Source organism: Solanum lycopersicum, chromosome 2 (genome assembly GCF_036512215.1).
Source record: "Solanum lycopersicum chromosome 2, SLM_r2.1".
Taxonomy (NCBI): domain Eukaryota; kingdom Viridiplantae; phylum Streptophyta; class Magnoliopsida; order Solanales; family Solanaceae; genus Solanum; species Solanum lycopersicum.
In genome coordinates, this window is record NC_090801.1 from 66492950 (window position 1) to 66511528 (window position 18579).

At 31.8% G+C, this 18579-nt stretch overlaps 3 protein-coding genes and 1 non-coding gene across 6 annotated transcripts; 1 reads left to right on the top strand and 3 right to left on the bottom strand.

Annotated features, from left to right (window-relative positions):
* Window positions 1-160: 160 nt before the first annotated feature.
* On the bottom strand, window positions 161-244 carry TRNAL-CAA (transfer RNA leucine (anticodon CAA)). Its single transcript has one exon. It is a non-coding gene; the product is annotated as a tRNA-Leu (tRNA).
* A 667-nt stretch (window positions 245-911) lies between these two features.
* LOC101254152 (large ribosomal subunit protein eL34) lies at window positions 912-3215 on the bottom strand. Its single transcript, XM_004232175.5, has 4 exons — window positions 2948-3215; window positions 2578-2657; window positions 1346-1455; window positions 912-1242 (listed from the first exon to the last, which is right to left on the bottom strand). The coding sequence occupies exons 1-4, from the start codon at window positions 3024-3026 to the stop codon at window positions 1149-1151; spliced, it is 363 nt and encodes a 120-aa protein (XP_004232223.1). The 5' UTR covers window positions 3027-3215; the 3' UTR covers window positions 912-1148.
* A 1888-nt stretch (window positions 3216-5103) lies between these two features.
* LOC101253850 (uncharacterized) lies at window positions 5104-8790 on the top strand. Of its 2 annotated transcripts, none has more exons than XM_010317955.4 (7): window positions 5104-5325; window positions 5640-5757; window positions 6199-6345; window positions 6700-6761; window positions 7770-7857; window positions 8087-8187; window positions 8372-8790. In XM_010317955.4, the coding sequence occupies exons 1-6, from the start codon at window positions 5206-5208 to the stop codon at window positions 8179-8181; spliced, it is 630 nt and encodes a 209-aa protein (XP_010316257.1). In that variant the 5' UTR covers window positions 5104-5205; the 3' UTR covers window positions 8182-8187; window positions 8372-8790. The 2 variants fall into 2 exon arrangements, with proteins under 2 accessions (XP_010316257.1, XP_004232222.1); XM_004232174.5 differs by having other exon boundaries at window positions 5108-5325; window positions 6697-6761.
* A 415-nt stretch (window positions 8791-9205) lies between these two features.
* LOC101253548 (uncharacterized) lies at window positions 9206-13377 on the bottom strand. 2 transcript variants are annotated; one of them, XM_010317954.4, is made up of 6 exons: window positions 12607-13197; window positions 11282-12522; window positions 10438-10500; window positions 10078-10347; window positions 9762-9997; window positions 9206-9543 (listed from the first exon to the last, which is right to left on the bottom strand). In XM_010317954.4, exons 1-6 carry the CDS (start codon window positions 12723-12725, stop codon window positions 9289-9291), a joined length of 2184 nt encoding a protein of 727 aa, XP_010316256.1. In that variant the 5' UTR covers window positions 12726-13197; the 3' UTR covers window positions 9206-9288. The 2 variants fall into 2 exon arrangements, with proteins under 2 accessions (XP_010316256.1, XP_004232221.1); XM_004232173.5 differs by having other exon boundaries at window positions 10078-10500; window positions 12607-13377.
* Between the last annotated feature and the right edge of the window lie 5202 nt (window positions 13378-18579).

Consider the following 18579-nt stretch of genomic DNA (forward strand, 5'->3'; position numbering starts at 1 on the left):
TAAAACCTGCAAACTTGACCCTTATGTAACCCTAAAATGATAGAAACTGAAATTGGATGAATAGCAAGTTAGATCAACTTCAAACTAGAATAAAAAAAGCAAGTTAGATCAACTTCAAACTAGAATAAAAAAATGGGAAAAGAATAACAAATAAAAAAAATGTCAGAAGTGGGATTTGAACCCACGCCCTCTCACGAGGACCAGAACTTGAGTCTGGCGCCTTAGACCACTCGGCCATCCTGACTTGCTCAAAAATAAGCTAGCACATTATATATACTCAAAATAACGATTTTTCCATTTTAACTCACATGAAATTGCATTTTGTTTTGTTTTATGATCCTTTACCATTTGACAATCAACCCATGTATATTTTTAGATTTAGGTTATAGCCTACTTGTCACACTGTTCTTCATTACGAGATTTCTCTCCTTGATTTGGCAAGGGTCTGGTTACATGACAATGTAATTGTTAAAGCCTTTTAACGTTTTAATAGTAGAAAAAAAAGAAAAGGAAAACTTACTGTTGTATCATCTCCAGAAACATAACTCGAACCAGCTAATTGAACGTCCTATGGCATTAGTTTTGAATGAATCAATCTGGACAGGCTCCTTGAGAATATATAACTCATCAAAAGTCATAATTTCAGCGGCTCTGCGGTATTGGTTTTATGCATGTATGGCTCTTTGTGTTAGCTTCAAATTTTACTAATTTCTCTTTTGATACCCTATGTTTTACCTTTTGTAATTTAACTAACTGATTCAAGGGAAACATAAAATCATTTCTAAATTAAATCTTCCGCATCGTCAGATCCTTCGCATTTCAAGGTAATAATAATATTTTAGTGACTATACCACTCCTTTGTATGTCATCCGAAAAAGATAATATTCTGGCTTGAGTATTAATCACAACAGTAAAGTGAACTGGAGTAATCATGCATTAAAGTATCATTTTACCGGAAAGAGGAAACAACCTCATCCAGTCAGTTGGCACTAGTTCCAAAAAGGAGTTTGCAAAACCATACTAGAGCTTAAATTCTGAATGAAATCTAGTACTTGCATTTCATCAAGTTCTTTCACACATATTCATCGTCATCAAAGCTAAGTTATCTTAAAACATAATAGAAGTGACGGACTCCAGGGTCTCTACATTCAGCTCTTTGAAGCTAATTTTTCCTTTGCCTTCTGAATCTTCAACACTTTTTTCACAATTTTTTGTTCTTCAACTAAGAAAGCCCGGATGATTCTACATAGGTAAATCATGGATAGATTAATATACTTGCATCGAGAAACTCTGAGTTATATATACCAAAAGCAAATATGCAATATTGCTGACAAAAAAAACATACCTCTCCCTTACAGCACTTCCAGATAGCACACCTCCATAAGCACGGTTCACAGTCCTGCGGTTTCTTGGCAATCTGGATCTCTTATATTCAGCAGGTCTCAAATGTGGAATCTAAACAAGATAGAGAAACACATCAATGTATGATTGTTGCTTGGAGTCCTTTTTGGACTCTAGGACAGAAAGAGAATAGGGAATAAAATAAGTCAATGTTTGGTGATCTCAAAAAATTCCGACTGTAGTAAAAATAGGACTGTTATAAGCCGACAAACATGAGTTCACCTAATCATGGATGGATACAGATATCTAATGGGTATTTTTGACCCCCTTGCTAATTTCCTCACTTCCCTCACCAAACGTCCAGACTCCATCAACCATAACTTCCCCATGTCTAGATTTTCATGCTTAAATATTGAGACATTTTTGTCTAGCATAGTACATGAGAATTCAAATTTAACATACTCGAGGAGGCTTCATACTATTTTTTCTTGTATATGTAAATAATACACTTAAAAGATTTTAAAATTACAATCTGATACAGAGAGGCTAGGATCAAAAATAATTTATATCCATACACTAAAACTGGAATTAAAGGTACATAGGCCAGCAATAGCACATTCACTATTAATCTGGAAAATGAAACGATGACCACTTCTGTAAACCATTAGCTCCATTCCTTTTGTTTGCGGAATGCGAGGTCATGACTCTCTACCTTATGGCCGCTTCTCTTTGGTACCAGTTGTTGCTTCTATTTTAAAGACGGGCTTGAAGGTGTGAAGAGGCTGGGGTAAGAAATGTTTGTCTCTACATACACTAAATAAGGCTCTTGCATTCTCAGTAATTGGTCACTATGTCCCTTTAGCAGAACCAAGGTTTGATTCTTAGCTTGTTCTGGATAAATACCTTCAAACAACTATAAAGTGCTACTTACTTTAGTCCAGCTTCACTCTACCGGTTAGCCAAGTTTGAAAGGGGAAAGAGAAAACAATTAATAGCACAGTCTTTAGGATTGTTAGCCAGCCCACTCAATTACTTCAGAACAATTCCAGTTAAAACAAAAGTAAATTTACTTGTTTTAGTATCACAATACACGGGAATAATAATCTTTCAAGTCGGAATCCTTCATTTTAAAATCGAGTCACAAATAAAAGAGGACTAACACATAAGCCAGGGATCGCATACGGAAAAGAACTAAATCATAGAAAGATTAAACAATAAATTAAAAAAGAAAAGTACCCCTTGGATTCTCTTTCCAGTAACTGGACATTTAGGGCCGCTGGCTCTCTTCTTGGTGGTCTGGTAAATTAGCTTTCCACCTAATTAACAAAAGATGAACATAACGGTACATCAGTAATCACATAACAAAGTTATAACAAAGAAATTTCAGCGGCGGATGTACATATACAGTACTCATCAAAATTAACTTCAGCTCGAACTACGTAATAGGCGTAACACTTTTACAAGGTACTTCTATATGATTAGGATCATTATGCACACTAAGTTAAATTCAGGATCTGTCTTAGTACAAACAATAAGAACAATGTTGAGACAAATCCAAATCAATGAAAAGAGGGGGGTAATTAGGTTACAGTATGGAGCAATTTACCCGGAGTTTTGACAATCCTGTGTTGATTGGATTTGGTGGCATAACTGTGCCGCTTTCGATATGTAAGTCTCTGAACCATCTTCTACGATAAGTTTCGCCGTTTCTCTGTAGTGGAGACAAGAATGGACGAAAAGAGTAAAGCCTTGGCAAGGAGATGCATATATATAGTGGGGTATGTACTGTTGCAAACCCTAATTTAGGATGCCTCGCTCTTTATTCCAAAAGTGTCCATCCGATTTTGAGAATATTACGAAAGCACCTCTCGTTTGGGTAAATGAGATTGATCAACTTGATTCATTTTTCTTTTTAAACTTGAAAAAATACTACTCCTTACTTACTTTACTAAATACTTAGAAAAGTTAAATATTTTCACAAGTTATTTATATTTATGCATAAATGTATTAGGAGGCTAGGAGCAACAATAAAAATAAATAATAAATGATTATATCTTATTATATAAAAATATTATTTTATTTATGTGACCCTTGTTTGTTAGGAATATAGATATTTGTTTATCTCTTTTCGAACTTGTATGATATTTATATTGTTAATTTTCACCATGTACTTAGACTTCCTTTGATACTCTATGCTTAAGTGATTTTACTTTAAAGTTGGATTATAATAATTTTTAATACTTAATATATAAGATATTTATTAATTAAATTATGGTTAAAAATTTACTTTGAAAAATTAAATTTTAATTATTTATTTTAATATATGCCATGTATCACTTATCCAAATAGGAACTCCATGTGCCACTTATCCAAATAGGAACTTAGGAAAAAATGGAGATGAAGCGATCCTAAGTAGAAGACTAAAATATTAGTTTCATTTACGTATAATTACAGATTAACTAAAAATCAATTATTTATTTAACATTATCCAAATTTTCGGATTAAGTTTCCATTTTTTTAAAATAAAAATATCATATAATTGAATATAGAAAATTAACACGCAAAAGAAATAATATCCCAAACGTCGCTAAAGTTTAAGTTGAAATTTCTGAAAGTAATTTTTTCGTACATGTGTAAACTTTCAACATTACCCTAATGTTATTGCAGGTTGAATTATCTACGTTTACACTAATTTCAAGCGGATGAAATTGATTGAACGATTTTTGTTAGATAGAATTACGCATGTTTATGATTATATTATTTGTTAATTTTTAAATTGGCACATCAATTAAGAAAAAAAGGATTGACGTACTTGATTTATCATTTTACCCTATTAATTATACAATAGATGAATTAAAAACTTAAGTTTTTCAATAATATTTTTTAAAATAATTCGTTGAGGGTATAATATATTAGACAAAAATGTCTTTTTTTCTCAATTTGTCAATTTGGAGAAATAATTAGGAATAATTTTAAAAAGAAAAATTGGACAAATAACTAGGGACAAATGGAGTATGATTTTTTTTCATCATGATCATATCATTCACGTTTGTTGACTGAATTATTTTTCTAATAAATTTAAGTTTGGAAAAATACGCGTTTAAGCAAATTTATATTATTTAATTACTCATAATAGCTATAATTTGTTATAATTATCACTCACGACTAACATCATACATTAATTACGTGGATTGACTTCGACTTTGTATAATTAACCACATTTTGTATATGTATAATTCACTATAATATGCAAATACATATGTATAATATACAATTATCTAATCGATATACATATACAATTCACCTTTCTCCCACTCTATGCCCTCTCACGCTCACCTCTCTCCTCTCTTTCCCATTCTCGCTTGCCATATATACAATTGTATAATATATAATATACTATTATCTTCCAATATACATATACAATTCACCTCTTTCCCACTCTCTGCCCCCTCTCACTTGCCTCACTCCTAATCTCGCTCCTCTCTCTCAATCTCACTTGTCATATATACAAATATATATGTATAATATAATCTAACCGATATACATATACAATTCATTTTTCTCTCACGTTTTATCCTCTCTCGCCTCTCTGCCCAATCTAGCTTGTTTCTCTCCTCCTTATACAAAAATAGCTATCAAACTATAATTATGAAAAGTAATTAGACTATTTCCCTTTTAAGTTTGAGCTATCGAATATCAAAATTGGCTTGCCGTTTCGCTGTCAAAGAGGGTAAGTTGGTCAATTTAATATAGAAATGACGGGTTGTTTTTTAATAGGATCGGGTCAGGGCATGCTATTAGAAATCTTGAGCAAATTAAGGATTTCTCTGCTTCTTCCAGAATAATACGCAATTGTGATTCAACATGGTGAATGGAGAAATGCAGAGTTCCTACAACGTAAAAGATAAGATTGTTTTGGAATTGATGGATTCGACGGACAGCTATCTACATCTTATGAATTCTCTGTCATCATCACTTCGCGAGGTTTCAACTTCTTTCTTTATCCCTCTTCTTTTTTTCTTCAATAAAAAACATCTAATTAGTACATTAGATGGGTACTGATTCCGCTGTATTCCTCACTATCCTTGATTTAAACTTTGAGTTGTATCTCCTCCTTAGGTGGATCCAGAATTTAGTTTAACAGATTTGTAATGATTCATATGTACATATAATGCTTATTTAAGTGGATGAAAATTTGAGTTTGATTGCGAGTGGATGACATTATAATTCGTGCAACTAACGTCTATCGATCCAAGAAGTTATTTTAGTATTGACTTTGAATTTGGCTTACATGGCAGGGATGGCTGGAGCTGGCGAGTGCTAGGCATTCCATGGGCGCTTCACGTATCAGTAGTGCATTGTTTGATCTCAAATCTCATTCTGCTGCCACTACATTGCAATTAAACCATCAGGATGGTAAATGCATACATACTCTTTACAGCATTTCAGCCTTTCGGTTGATTACATCAACATACCCAGTGTAATCCTACGGTGGGTTTGGGGAGGGTAGTGTGCCTTTTGTTTGACGACACACAATATTGCGTATGATTCATGGATTTCCTTTTTCTTGTTAGAAAATGCTTAATCTGTAGAACTCGTGGGAGTTCTAATGCGGTTATGTAGCTTTCCATTACCCAAATTGTAATGATGGAGTTTTCTATCTAGGGGATCATTTATAAGACCATGCCTGATTTATCTTTTTCCTCATTTACATGTGTACGAATCAGCGTTTCTTCCGTTCTCCATGTAATTGATTATATGAATATAATGGGCTCATGGACCTGTATTTAATTATATTTTTTATCCTAGATTTTCTTTATAACACTGGCTGTGATGTATACTGATTTTGTTATGCAGCTGGGCCTAAATCGGAGGAATCGCATTTCAGCTTGTGTAAGTGGGCATCATCTGAGAGTCCAAAGAGCTGTTCTGAGGAGGATACGCTATTACAGAAGAAATCCAATAGCCCAAAAGTTCTGAATCAGGATGGTTCGTCAAATTCTGGTACAGATGCATGCTCCTGGCTCTTTTAACATTTATGCTGTTTCTTAAAAAGCAGTTTTATGAAGAATAAGATACTAGGCTGCTAATATAAAGTAAAACACCTACTTGCTTCAAACATGATAATAGACTGAATTTTCAGCTACTGCATGACAACATCTCTAACCTTTTTCCTTCAGCACTTGATGTTAGTTAGTTCCATGTAAGTCCAGCTTAAGGAATGCTTCTTCTACACTTAAAGCAAAAAATAGTATAAGATATATATTCAAATAAGTAAATAAAGGATGCATCATAAAATCCTTTATCTGAATTGAGCTTCTTTGATAAATAATTTTTTTTCTATTACTTGCAAAGAAGTTCAGGAAGAAGCGTCAGAAGCACCGGAAGCTATCGAATCACCACGCACGGTGGAGGATCAAGTAAGTGACTCACCAATTTATATTCTCACAACAACTTCCTATTAAGTAGTGTTTTCCAGGTGGTATGATCTTGTAAAGCGATGCTCGCCTCTGGCACCTGTACATGCATTATTCAATTTATCTCCCCAGCCATGCAGTACTTCCCCTTACAGAGAGAGAGAGAGAGAATGCATGAAGAGTTACGAAACAACCTTTGAGTACATAGATTATGCGGCAGTGACAACATATATAAATGCTTCATGCACAGTAAATTCATTTATCATTTGATTATTCCATTAAGAATCATTGAATCACCCTTATACTTTAGCTTTGCTACCAAATTTTTATTTATGATGTGATTTAGAAGTGAACATAGGTCAAGGTTAACCAAAAGGTTTACAACTTTAATCTTGTTTTCAGCTGATTTATCTCCTCAATTATACGATCCCTGCTCTTCATCCACGTTTTCCTGGCAATTTTTTTCCGTGAATTGATAAACTGAAGCGAGAAATAATCTGTCTTGGCTTCTTCTTCCTTTACACCTTTAATTGACATTGTCTCAACAGACTATTTCTCTTCTACATGGCATGTTATCTATCATCGTTTCAAAGCATCCTTCACCAACCTTAATGAAAAAGTCCATCAAATTCCCCCCCCCCCCCCTTAATTTTTTTTATCTCCGAGCTACTTGCCGAAAATAGGATAGGTGGAGTGCAGATCTGCAATATTTGAAATTTACCTTTCTCAGCCTTTTGGCTAATAGGAAGTGTTAATAAATCTGCAAAAGTTTGAATTTTCAGAGTTCACCTTGGATATATAATTTCATTATTCTTTGGTAATACCTTTAATATCTAACAATTACATAATCTTTAATGTTCAGGACTCATATCAATCTCACTGTTTTCTTTTTTTAATTAACACCTATCTTACTATAATCTTTTCTTGACTACCTCTTACTATATCTTACTATATTTAAATTGAGAAATATTGTGTACATTAAATTTAGTGGTACTGTATTTTGTTTTCTAGGCTCGAAAAGAGCGACTCAAGTCATTATCCATGTTTGGAGTGCTGGTCTGTCCAAAGCTTCGAGCTGCCCAATCGTCATTTGAGACAGGTAAATTACTTTCATCCCTCCAGCAACCATCAGAAATATTTTTTCACATTGGTATACTGGAGATAAAAGTGGCTTTAAGTAACAAAAGATCCCTGGTGAAATTGAACTTTTGAGGACTAAAAATGCCAAAATTATGCCGTAGTACGACGAGTGGGCATCGATTTTATGTATCTATTTTTACAATCTTCTGTGCCTCATATGATGGAATTAGTGGCTTTATATTTTGCAGCTCTTGAAACTCTAGTAGAAGTAGCAAATAAACGGGCAGACCTGCTTAATGCTTATGAGCAAGTGCAAGAAAAGATGGAGAGTGCGACCAACTGACGAAAGGTTAGACTTCTGTTGCTTTCTCTGGCTCCTTTATCCACGGGTGTTTGTTTCTTTTTCGTTAGGGTTCAGAAAAATTATGTGTAACGAGTAAATGTTAGGCTCAAGTAGCATGTTAATGAACTTCAAGTAATATTTTTTTCCTTGAAGGTTCTGCATAACATGTTCTTTTGTGTGCCTTTACCAGAATCCAAGCCCTGTGTGTGGAGATCTCACCTCCTTCTGACCCTTCCTTCCCCAAGGGCGAATTTGGGAATAAATCAAATAAATGCAAATACAGCCATGCCAGGAAAACAAAAAGGATAAACGAAAAGAAAAGAAGAGAACAGATTCGAAGGTCTCGGGGATGATGGCATTGGTATAACAGACTAACAGAGAGATGATTACTTTATTTGAACTGATCTATCTTTTGTATTTGTGCTTAATTGTAAGATTCTCCGGTGTAAGTTCTTGCACATGTCATATGTTTATTTCACAGGGAAGGTATTTAATTTGTGCTACTAACTCAAAACTTATGAGCTAGTCTTTTTGGGTGGTGTGGGTTCCAATAGTCTTACGTATTATGTTAAACAGTGATATATAGGAAGACTTTTATTGGTGACAGAATGTTCAATGATTTCATTTTGAGATATCATCTAAGCAGCATACTCAAGCAAGTTGACAGAACGTCCATTCCATTTTTTAAATTGTAAAGATTCCATACTGACAATCCACGAAATTCTTTCTACGAATTGGTTGATTTACTGTCTGAAATCAAGTTCAGTCCTTCATAGAAGAAATTTTCAGAGTTCTCTTTTTTCACCTTTAAATTACAGAAAATGATACAGCTAGTCCAATCCACGTTCCTTCGTGCAAGAAACAGACTTTCCCAACATGTCACTTCATGTTCATCAGAAGTTACCTTAAGATAATCCTTGGAGTTGGGGAAGCTTCCTACAATGAAAAGATAAATAGACAAGCTACCTCCTTTCAAGGCCAAAAGATCTATGGTACCTATCTTTATGCTTCCACTAGTAGAAGATTGAAAAAAATCTAGTATATAAAATTTCAAGAATATGAGCAGAAATTTGTTGGCTTAATTTGATACTAAAATAATGACTAGTATTAACAAGGGAAGAGCAAAAAAGAGGGCTCTACATGTATTTTCCTATGTACAAAACTAATCCTGCTTAATTTATTGTGACACCACACTAGTTGATCTTTGGTTAGCCTTGGCATGTTGAGGACCCTAGCCACTAATTTCACATCTACTTGAGAGAAAAAATAGAGTACATGATCTGAATCCTCTTCTCTGTGCTTCCTGAACTTCCTCAATATGCAATTTCCACTTCTCAATACTTCCTGCAGCTTCTTCTCCTTCTGCATTCGTAAAAAACATTCAGGCAATGATGTCATTGTAGATTCTAGATATCGAAAACAGATATGTTAAGGCATAACATAATTGAGTAAATAAAAATGTGTTTCCTACTGTATTAGTCTCAATCAATCGTAGGCAGGCGAGTTTGTCCAACAACTTGAACTTTAGATAATATAGTTACTAAGTTCAATAGATATAACTGCTACAAAAAGAAACTAACCTTTTCAAGATTTTTTTTGATCTCCAGTAAAAGCTCCACGTCCTCCTGTTCTTGTACCTCTGGATGAATCCCTTTTTGACCTTTCGACATCACACTATAACAATCTTTATCAGCTTTGACAAAGCGCCAAAATATTCGTATAGATTCTTCCAGTATCTCCACTAGCATGTCACTTGTAATTGAAAAAACAGCTTTCTCTTTTGTTCTTGCCTTGTTTCTGTCCTTCATTCTGTCATCTGTACGTCACTTTTGAGTTCAAATACACTAGATTTCACCTCTAACAAAAATCAGCAACAAAAGTAAAAAATGTACTAACCTCTAATAACAGGAACTTGAAGAAGATTACGAAGATCATATCGACTCTTGATAAAATATTGAACTCTTGGTCCTTGAAAAGGTTCATTTTCAATAAATCTTTGCATGAGCACTTGAAACTGTTGAAACTCTCCAGCAACTTCATTATATCTACGGATCCCACGTGGATCAGAATCCCACAAATTTAAAGCCTTCATATATTGCCAGTGCAAAAATTCCCAAGAAAGGCACATCTGGCCTACGTATACCACTTCCAGATCACTCTGCATTTCTTTGATAAACCTTACCATTGGGTCAATATCATGACTTTTATGTTTGAATAGCCTAATATTTTGTGAGAGAAGGGATTTTAGTGTTGGACCTGAAGATTTCTGGTTGAACAATAATTGCAGTGGATCTTTTAGCGGATCTTTCTGCAGGTAACCTATAAAACATTTTAGATTAGAGCAGCTGAGTATTAAAAAACATCTAATATTTAGAAAGTATTTTGCGAGACAACTAGGTGGATCATTTTGGGAAGAGAACTATGATCTGCTACGTAATCAGTCAATCCTACAAGATTATCTTAAGCAAATTGTCTGTTGTTGGCCAATAAACTTTTAGGTATGCATTATGAAAGTATAAAAAGTTCCAACTTTCCGGATATGATCTTATGCACATTATTATAATCTTTTACTTGTGTCATGTGTGTTCTGTTTAGATAGCTACATAAGAAAGAAACAAGAACATACTTCTAGCAAAGTACAGTAGTACTATATAATAAGGACATCTTGTTGTGTAATCTTCCTCTTGTTCATATGAATAAACATAAAAAACAACATTTTGACTTATTCAAATGGAAACAAATGTGAAATGTGCATGAGTGTTATCATTATCTAACCTTTTCTTTTTTTCATATGGACGACAACATAAAATAAGAGAAAAGGTTGTTAACCTTTTCACTGGGGCCTATTCTGTTACTTACATTATGGATCCAATGCATTGAATTTCATGTTATTATGAGTTTCAGGAGCCCAAGCTAACAAGATCTTGTGGGTCCTGAATAATTAAAGGTTAGCCACTTTATTCTCTTTTAACTTAATTTCTAATTATGATGATAACCATGGACACTAATCTTGGAGCGCCTACTATTGAAAAAGACTTCAACTTTTATACATTGACAGTTTATTGAAAAGAAATTGCGTAGTTTAGAGTTGTCAACTGACCTATTGCATACATCTTCTGATACGTCAAGATGTCGAATTTTCGCATTTTCTCTCTGTAACTCTTATAGAATTTGTGAAGTTCGCTCATAGAATCTTCACGATGAACCATTTCATCAATCTTCCACGGTTGTAATTCGTCCATTGTTGGAGACTCGGACTCTTCCAAAATAGTAGGCAGACCCGTGGCTCTGACTTTCCGGATTTCCATTTTTAATTGTTCGATCAATTCTTGATGTTCCCACAGGGACTCTAATTTGTTTGCATCCCCAGAAGTGTCAACAATAGCTGTGTTTATTGACTTGGGATTTTCAGACTCTTGTGGACCATTTAGTAACTTGTCATCTTCTGTAACAAATTCAACCATGCCCAAATCTTCATGAATATCATTCTGGGATAAAAATTCTGAGTCATTTTTCTGGTCTTCTTGTTCGAATTCCCTCAACTCCTCCATTATATCACTATCACTGTCCTCAAAATCCTCAGATTCATGATTTTCTTCAGACAGTTCAAGATTTTTTAAGTCTGAATCAATATCATGTAAAGGATCAAGCTCAAATTCACCACCAAAATCTTCATCTGACAAGAAGCCATCACTGTAGGAATTTACTAACCTGCTCATAAGCGAACGCATATGCTCAAAACCAACTGAAACAGTGTCCGAATCCGTACTCGAAGAATCTTTCTCTGATTGAAACAAAAATTCATCAGGAAAATCTGAATCAGCCAAAAATTGTTTGCACACAGTATCTGATTCTCCCTTGAAGAATTCCATTCCTTCAATTTCCTTTCGATGACCGTGGTGTTCAGGCACGCTGGTATGCTCCTCTTCCTCCTGAATGCCTTCTGTTTTATGCTGTGGTACTTCTTTTCTGTCTTCTTCGTCCAAATCAAACACATCTTTCGTATCACAACCAATCTCTTCAGCATTCAGGTTCACAATCTCAGGTTCTTGAATTAAACTGCTAAAACTCTTTTCTTGTACAAAATCAGACGCGATAACTTCACCCGTTTCTGTCTTGTCTTTACTCAATTCCTCATAGGTTGGGAATTTGAACTTGAAACAAAACTCAGTTTTCTCCTTATCGGCATTCTTGTCCCAATCCACTTTCTCAAAATCTTCAAACTTTGGTTCTAATTCTTGCTCAACCTTCACATTGTCGGATCGTTTCTGGTTATTTTCTTCAGGCAGAACTTCAAAAAATTCCGAACTGTCGTTTAAAGTAGCGTGACCCCTTCTTAATCTACAAAGTGAAAATTAGACAAAAATTAGGGATGGTATAATCACAAACAACATAAGAATTACTGAAAAGAATGAAATTTGATACCTGACTAACAATGTAGGGATGAAACTGAACAGAGGAACCAAAAAGAAATAAACAGAGATGAATAGGATAGCGAGTAACAAGAACAAATTCTGAAAGAATAAGCGATAATAGAAATCCATTTTCAAAGAAACCAGGAGGGTTGGGAGAAAGAATCTGCCATGGATTTTAACACCCAGTGGTGAAAAATTCAGTTTGAAGGAAACGAAGAGAGGAAATCTGAAGGAAAACTCATAGCAATTTTGAATTTTGCAGAGCAAGAAATCGACAGAGCACCTGTAAACAAATACAAAAGAAAAAAAAAGTTGAATTTTTTTAGTGTGGGTCGAGAAATTGAAACGTGACCTAACTGGAGAATTTCACAGATTTATGAGAGCTACCAGTCACCATCTTGGCCTAATTCTGGTTTCTTAATTACAAAAAAAAAAAAAAAAAGTGGAGAGAAGAATTGAGTTTGTTATATAAAAAAATCGTCGACAGAATCGGAATTTATCAGTTGGACAAGTCCTCTTCTTCCTGCTTATTCTTTGCAGACGAAAATGTTGGAGAGTGGGCGTGGGGTTTGGGGGTAAATAAACAAATACATATATCTATAAGGGGTAAATTGGGTTAAAAAGGAAATTTATTTTACCAAGTTGCAGTCGGCACTACCTTTTCCTTTAAATTTTATATTCTTTATAGATTTTTAATTCTTCATATTATTGGTCTTTGGTCATTTTACAAACATTTCTAAAAGAAATTAAAAGCCACACAAGTATGAAAGTTAGAGAAATATGAAAATTAGTTAATTTTCCAGGTATTGAAATTTTAAAAAATGTGATATATGCATTGGAATCATTTTCAAGATTTAAAAAAAAATATAAACTTTAAAAGATATATATATATATATATAATTATTAAAAAAATTAGTTATAGTGTGAATATGTATTTGGACCTAAGATCAAATTCTGGCCAAAAGAATTCAAACTATTCTATTTAAGTTCAATTCTCATACTATTTCATTAAATAAATAGTGTAAAATTCAGCCATTTTAGGATCATCCTCCTAAGTACGTAGTGTCTTTGCACGTGCAATAGGTATGTGCATTAAACGGACTTTGTCAAATTATTTTTGTAATGTCTCATTTGAAAGTTTGAAATAAAAAAAAAATTAGTGAGAATGATAAAATAACATATTCACATTATATTATTTTATTTTTTAATTAAAAAAATCAATTTGTTATAAATTTTTTAAATTTCTTATCAAAATTTTGGACCATTAAGCATTATTCAAAAATAAATTGAATGGACATATTTTGGAATTGAGCAATAAGCGTGTATGCTGGGGTAATTGTGCTATAAAGGAAATTTCTCTACTTTTACTTACGCGGTTGATTATAATGATAAAACTAACGGTACTATTCATAATTACATGGCCTCAAAAGAAAAACGATAGAAAACTAAATTACGGATGAAATTTAATTTTCTTAGGTGGCTTTGGCATCCGCGTAATTTAATAATAATTACACAAAATAAATGAGTTATCTATCCCCTACCAATAAATGAATAATCAATCCCTTACTAAGAAGTAATAACCAAAATAAATACAAATAAAATCCCATACCAATAAATTTTGTTACCTACTTAGCTACTTACCAATCTATCAATGCATCATAGCTAAATTGACCAAGCTCATAAATTAAATTGCTACTCTGTCTATATATCTCTATTTTAAATCCCTTTTGATTTATTGTTTGTGCATTTATATTTTCAAACTAGATATAATATCCTTGTAAAAAAAAGATTGCTTTTATGATTTCAAATTCTGTGAAATATTACATATTTCTTAATTTAATTTAATTGAATCGATAAATTTTATAAATTAAATTGAATATAAATAACCTATAAATTGCAAATTCTAATACAAATGGAGAAACAATAATAATTTGAAATACTAGTTAAATTTAACATTTTAGCATAAGAAAGAAATGCGAAAAGCTATAAGAGTGTGTTTGGTACGAAGGAAAACATTTTCTGGAAAATATTTTTCAATTTTTCCATGTTTGGTTGAGACAAAAGTTTTGGAAAATGCTTTCCAAATCAACTCATTTTCCTCAAAATTAAGGAAAATGACTTTTGTTCCAAAATTAAGGAAAACATTTTCCAAAGCTCTCCTCCAATTTTAAATTACATTTTTTTTTTGGAAAAACATAAATTTTTTAAAAAAATATTTTCAATTTCAAAATTTTATTTTTTCACCGATCTCTGACCACCCTCCCCCTCTACCCCCCGCCCCCTACACCACCCCCTCCCCAAAAAATTAATTTTACTTTTTAAAAATATTTTCAACTCCAAATTTTTATTTTTAAGCTCCTACCCCCCCCCCCTCCCGGTCAGCCCCCTACCCATCCCTACCAACCCCAAAAAATTAATTTTATTTTTTAAAAATACAATCAACTTCAAATTTTTATTTTTTCATTCCTACCTCCTCCCTCTTCGCCCCCCACCCCCACCCCTTATCACCACCAAAAAAAAATATTTTTAAAAAATATTTTCAATTTCATGAGTTATTTTGTATTCTAGTAAAAATAAAAAATATTCCTCAAAAATATTTTTCATTCATAAATCAAACACTAAAAATCATTTCCAAAAAATATTTTCTACTCACCAATCAAACGTGAGAAAATAAGTTCAAAATCTACTTGCTTTCCGAGAAAACATTTTTTAAGAAAACATTTTCCTCCGTACCAAACACACCCCAAATCTTTGTAGTTATAGTTCTTTAATGACTTTATTTTTTGGAAAATTTCTTTGAACTTATTTGTGAGTTTATAAAATGTGACATATTAACTGCATGTCGGCTTAATTTTATGATGCTTTTGACTATAAGTTTGACAAGAAAACAAAGTGCTTGGGAACCACATTCTTATGGAACAAAATATGTGGAAATTATCAACATATATATATAAGTGATACAAATCGCTACAACGCGGGCATGACAATAATAAATATGCATGTTAGAGATCAATTTTTTTTTCTCTTCATTATATTAGAAATATGTATTTATTTTAACTACCTTCATTTTATTTTATTTGTCGTAAATAATTTTTATTTTTATTTGTCTATTAGAGAAAATTAAGAGAGTTTTAATTATTTTTTCTCATGCTACGTTTAATACTTCTCTGTTCCTAATTACTCAATATTTTCTTTTATAATTGTGGTCCCTAATTACTTGTCCACTTTTACAAATCAAGGTAAGTCAAAAAAATCTTGTTATTTATCCTCAATTAATTACTTTGAAAAAATAGAAGTTTTTGAAAATATCAAATTTTTTCATCTACTTTATAATTAATAGGAATAAACTGATAAATTAATTATATACATAATTATTTTTTTAATAAATATTTCAATTCAAGTGAACAAGTAATTAGAGTAAATAACTAAATAGAGTAACCATGTCAAATTTAGAGTCCCAACCATTATTAATAAGATTATTTAGTAAATGTCTCTAATAAAAGTGTTTTTAATGGCTAATGGTAGGAAAATGGGTAAGCCCTTCAATATCCTTTTGAAAGCCCGGATTGAGGTTGCTTTCTTAATAATTTAAATAGATAGTTATTATGTCAAGTCAACTTTGACCATATAAAATGGAGACGACCGAGTATTTTTCAAGTTTGAAAAATTAAAACATATTTTCGCTACTTTATATTAATTAAATATTTTGATATTTTTTTTATTGGTTAAAATAATTGAATAGTTTAAAGTTCAAGATAAATATTATTCTCAAATGTTTTAATCGTATTTATCCTTTTTTTAATAAAGTTTAATATTTTCTAGGAGGTTATATTTTTTATTTCACATATAAGACAATAGTTGAAAGTATAAATTGAATTATGTTTTTGAGTGTTTTTTTGAATAAGCGTACATTACCTCGTAAAATTCGACTAATATGGAATAAATAAAATATTTTTCTAATAGATTTTCCACATTATTAAATTTATTGTGTTCAAATCCATATGCAATAACAAATTTATTATTTTATTTATCATTTTAATCATGTAATATCTAAACTAAACAAGTAAAAACAGACTAACGGGATTAACAAATCATCACAGTTTATACATCTCCATTATTATTAGTTTTTGCTTAGCGACCACTTACATCTCGATTACTTTTCTCATTTTCAATTATCAGTTTCAATTCATTCAGAACTTTTTGATGCCTTTATGAGAGCCCTTTTTAGCTTAATTACAATTATTTTTACATTTATGCTACTAGTGATTTGAGTGTGATAGATAACTACTTTTCTATATCTTTTATAATTCTACATTTTGTCTATCACATGAGAAAAATGATTAACATCACTAAGAGTATTAGATCTGATATGGCTCATCATATTCATTTGGCTTAAGATGAGTATTATGATTATGTAAGAGATTTCCACTTGATATGTCTTTCCTTTTCAAGATCTCAATCTTAGACACTGATCTAGCTAGGCTGAACTTTTTCTTATTAATTAATTATGGTCACGTGATTAGTTACTAAACCTCAAATATTTATGAAAACGTTAATTCTTAGATATGTATAAGTGGATACACACAACCTAATTATGAATGAACACATCACTTCAGACTGTGACAATGAAGAGGTTAGGAAGATTTTCACAAATAGAAAAAATATTTTTGTAAGTGCCCAAACTAATATTATAAATAGACGATTACGTGTTTGAATACAAGTGTTAAAATTGATACTAAATTGTTGATGTAATTAGTAAAAAAGTAATGACATCATTGTTAATAAAAAATTCCTTAACCTTTTTTTTTAAATAAATAATAAATTTAATTATTTTTTATCGTAAATAAAATGAAGAAGGACTAATATGGAATAAAGAGGAAGTTAAGGGTCTTGTTTTGACAAAGTACCTGTAAAAAATGATTTTTAGCTGATATCGACTTGTGTATTTTGAGTGTTTACCAAAAGCTTTGATAACTTAAATGTGTTTATATGTTTTGTCTCTTCCCTTAGGTAGAAAATGGAAAATTAGAAGGGTCATGCCCTTTTTAATTTCTTTTCAGCACTTTTTGCCTATAAATAAGGTAAATAATCTCTTGTATAATATATTCAAGAAGTAAATAATTTCACACGCTAATTTGTTTGCTTTTGTGCCGAAATTCATGGCTTTTGCTATATAACAGGGGCCACCAATTATGTTTTCACTTGCTTTTTTTCATACTGAGATTTATTTTGATTTTACTCAAGTTAATAGTAGAATTATAATAAGTAGTTACTTGAAAGCTTTTTGTGTAATTTGTCTGCGCTACCACATATCTCTAATAAGTATTCATTCCATTTCAAAATCCTTTCCTTTTTAATCTATTTAAAAAGAAGTAATCTCTTTCTTTTTTTTTTTTTTAATATTTTACTTTTAACTTTCCACGTGATATGTTTAAGCCCACAAAATCAAAAGGATAATTTTGTATATTTAATCTAATTTTAATTTAGAACCATAAGATACAAAAAAAAAATTTATACTCTTAAACTCCGTGTCAGATCAGTGAAACGGAGGGAGTACTTTCTTATTCAACTTTAAAGGCAAAACCTTCCATCTAACAAAATTTTAACTTGTGATCTAGAAAAGAATAAAGAGATGAAAATATTCGTTTGAAGCATAAATGAGATCACCCAATTATTATTTAGTTACATTAATGAATATTAAATTATTTTTTAAAACAAAAAAACATATAATTTTTTATGTTGGAATAATATTTCATAGTTTTAGTAATACTAAGTTGGAATATTGATGAAATTGACCAACCGTGCCATTCAAGAATACAATGAGAAAGAGCACAATATTTTCAAAGTATAAAGTTTTAAAGATCGAGAAAGCGAATGTTATAACAGGGGATACGAACATTATTTTATGACTGTTAAAATTTTAAATCTCACTGTTGTTACTTGTATCGAAACCTTTTACATCAATGTATACTTGAAGAATAAA

Excerpts from the sequence above, each read along its gene's own strand:
- LOC101254152 (XM_004232175.5), bottom strand. The coding sequence starts at position 3,026 with ATGGTTCAGAGACTTACATATCGAAAGCGGCACAGTTATGCCACCAAA. Across the intron at positions 2,658-2,947 it reads CAGGATTGTCAAAACTCCGG|GTGGAAAGCTAATTTACCAG; the intron begins GTAAATTGCTCC and ends TTTGTTAATTAG. Across the intron at positions 1,243-1,345 it reads GGAAGTGCTGTAAGGGAGAG|AATCATCCGGGCTTTCTTAG; the intron begins GTATGTTTTTTT and ends TTACCTATGTAG.
- LOC101253850 (XM_004232174.5), top strand. The coding sequence starts at position 5,206 with ATGGTGAATGGAGAAATGCAGAGTTCCTACAACGTAAAAGATAAGATT. Across the intron at positions 5,326-5,639 it reads TGTCATCATCACTTCGCGAG|GGATGGCTGGAGCTGGCGAG; the intron begins GTTTCAACTTCT and ends CTTACATGGCAG. Across the intron at positions 5,758-6,198 it reads GCAATTAAACCATCAGGATG|CTGGGCCTAAATCGGAGGAA; the intron begins GTAAATGCATAC and ends TTTGTTATGCAG.
- LOC101253548 (XM_004232173.5), bottom strand. The coding sequence starts at position 12,725 with ATGGATTTCTATTATCGCTTATTCTTTCAGAATTTGTTCTTGTTACTC. Across the intron at positions 12,523-12,606 it reads ATCCCTACATTGTTAGTCAG|ATTAAGAAGGGGTCACGCTA; the intron begins GTATCAAATTTC and ends TTCACTTTGTAG. Across the intron at positions 10,501-11,281 it reads TCAGAAGATGTATGCAATAG|GTTACCTGCAGAAAGATCCG; the intron begins GTCAGTTGACAA and ends AATGTTTTATAG.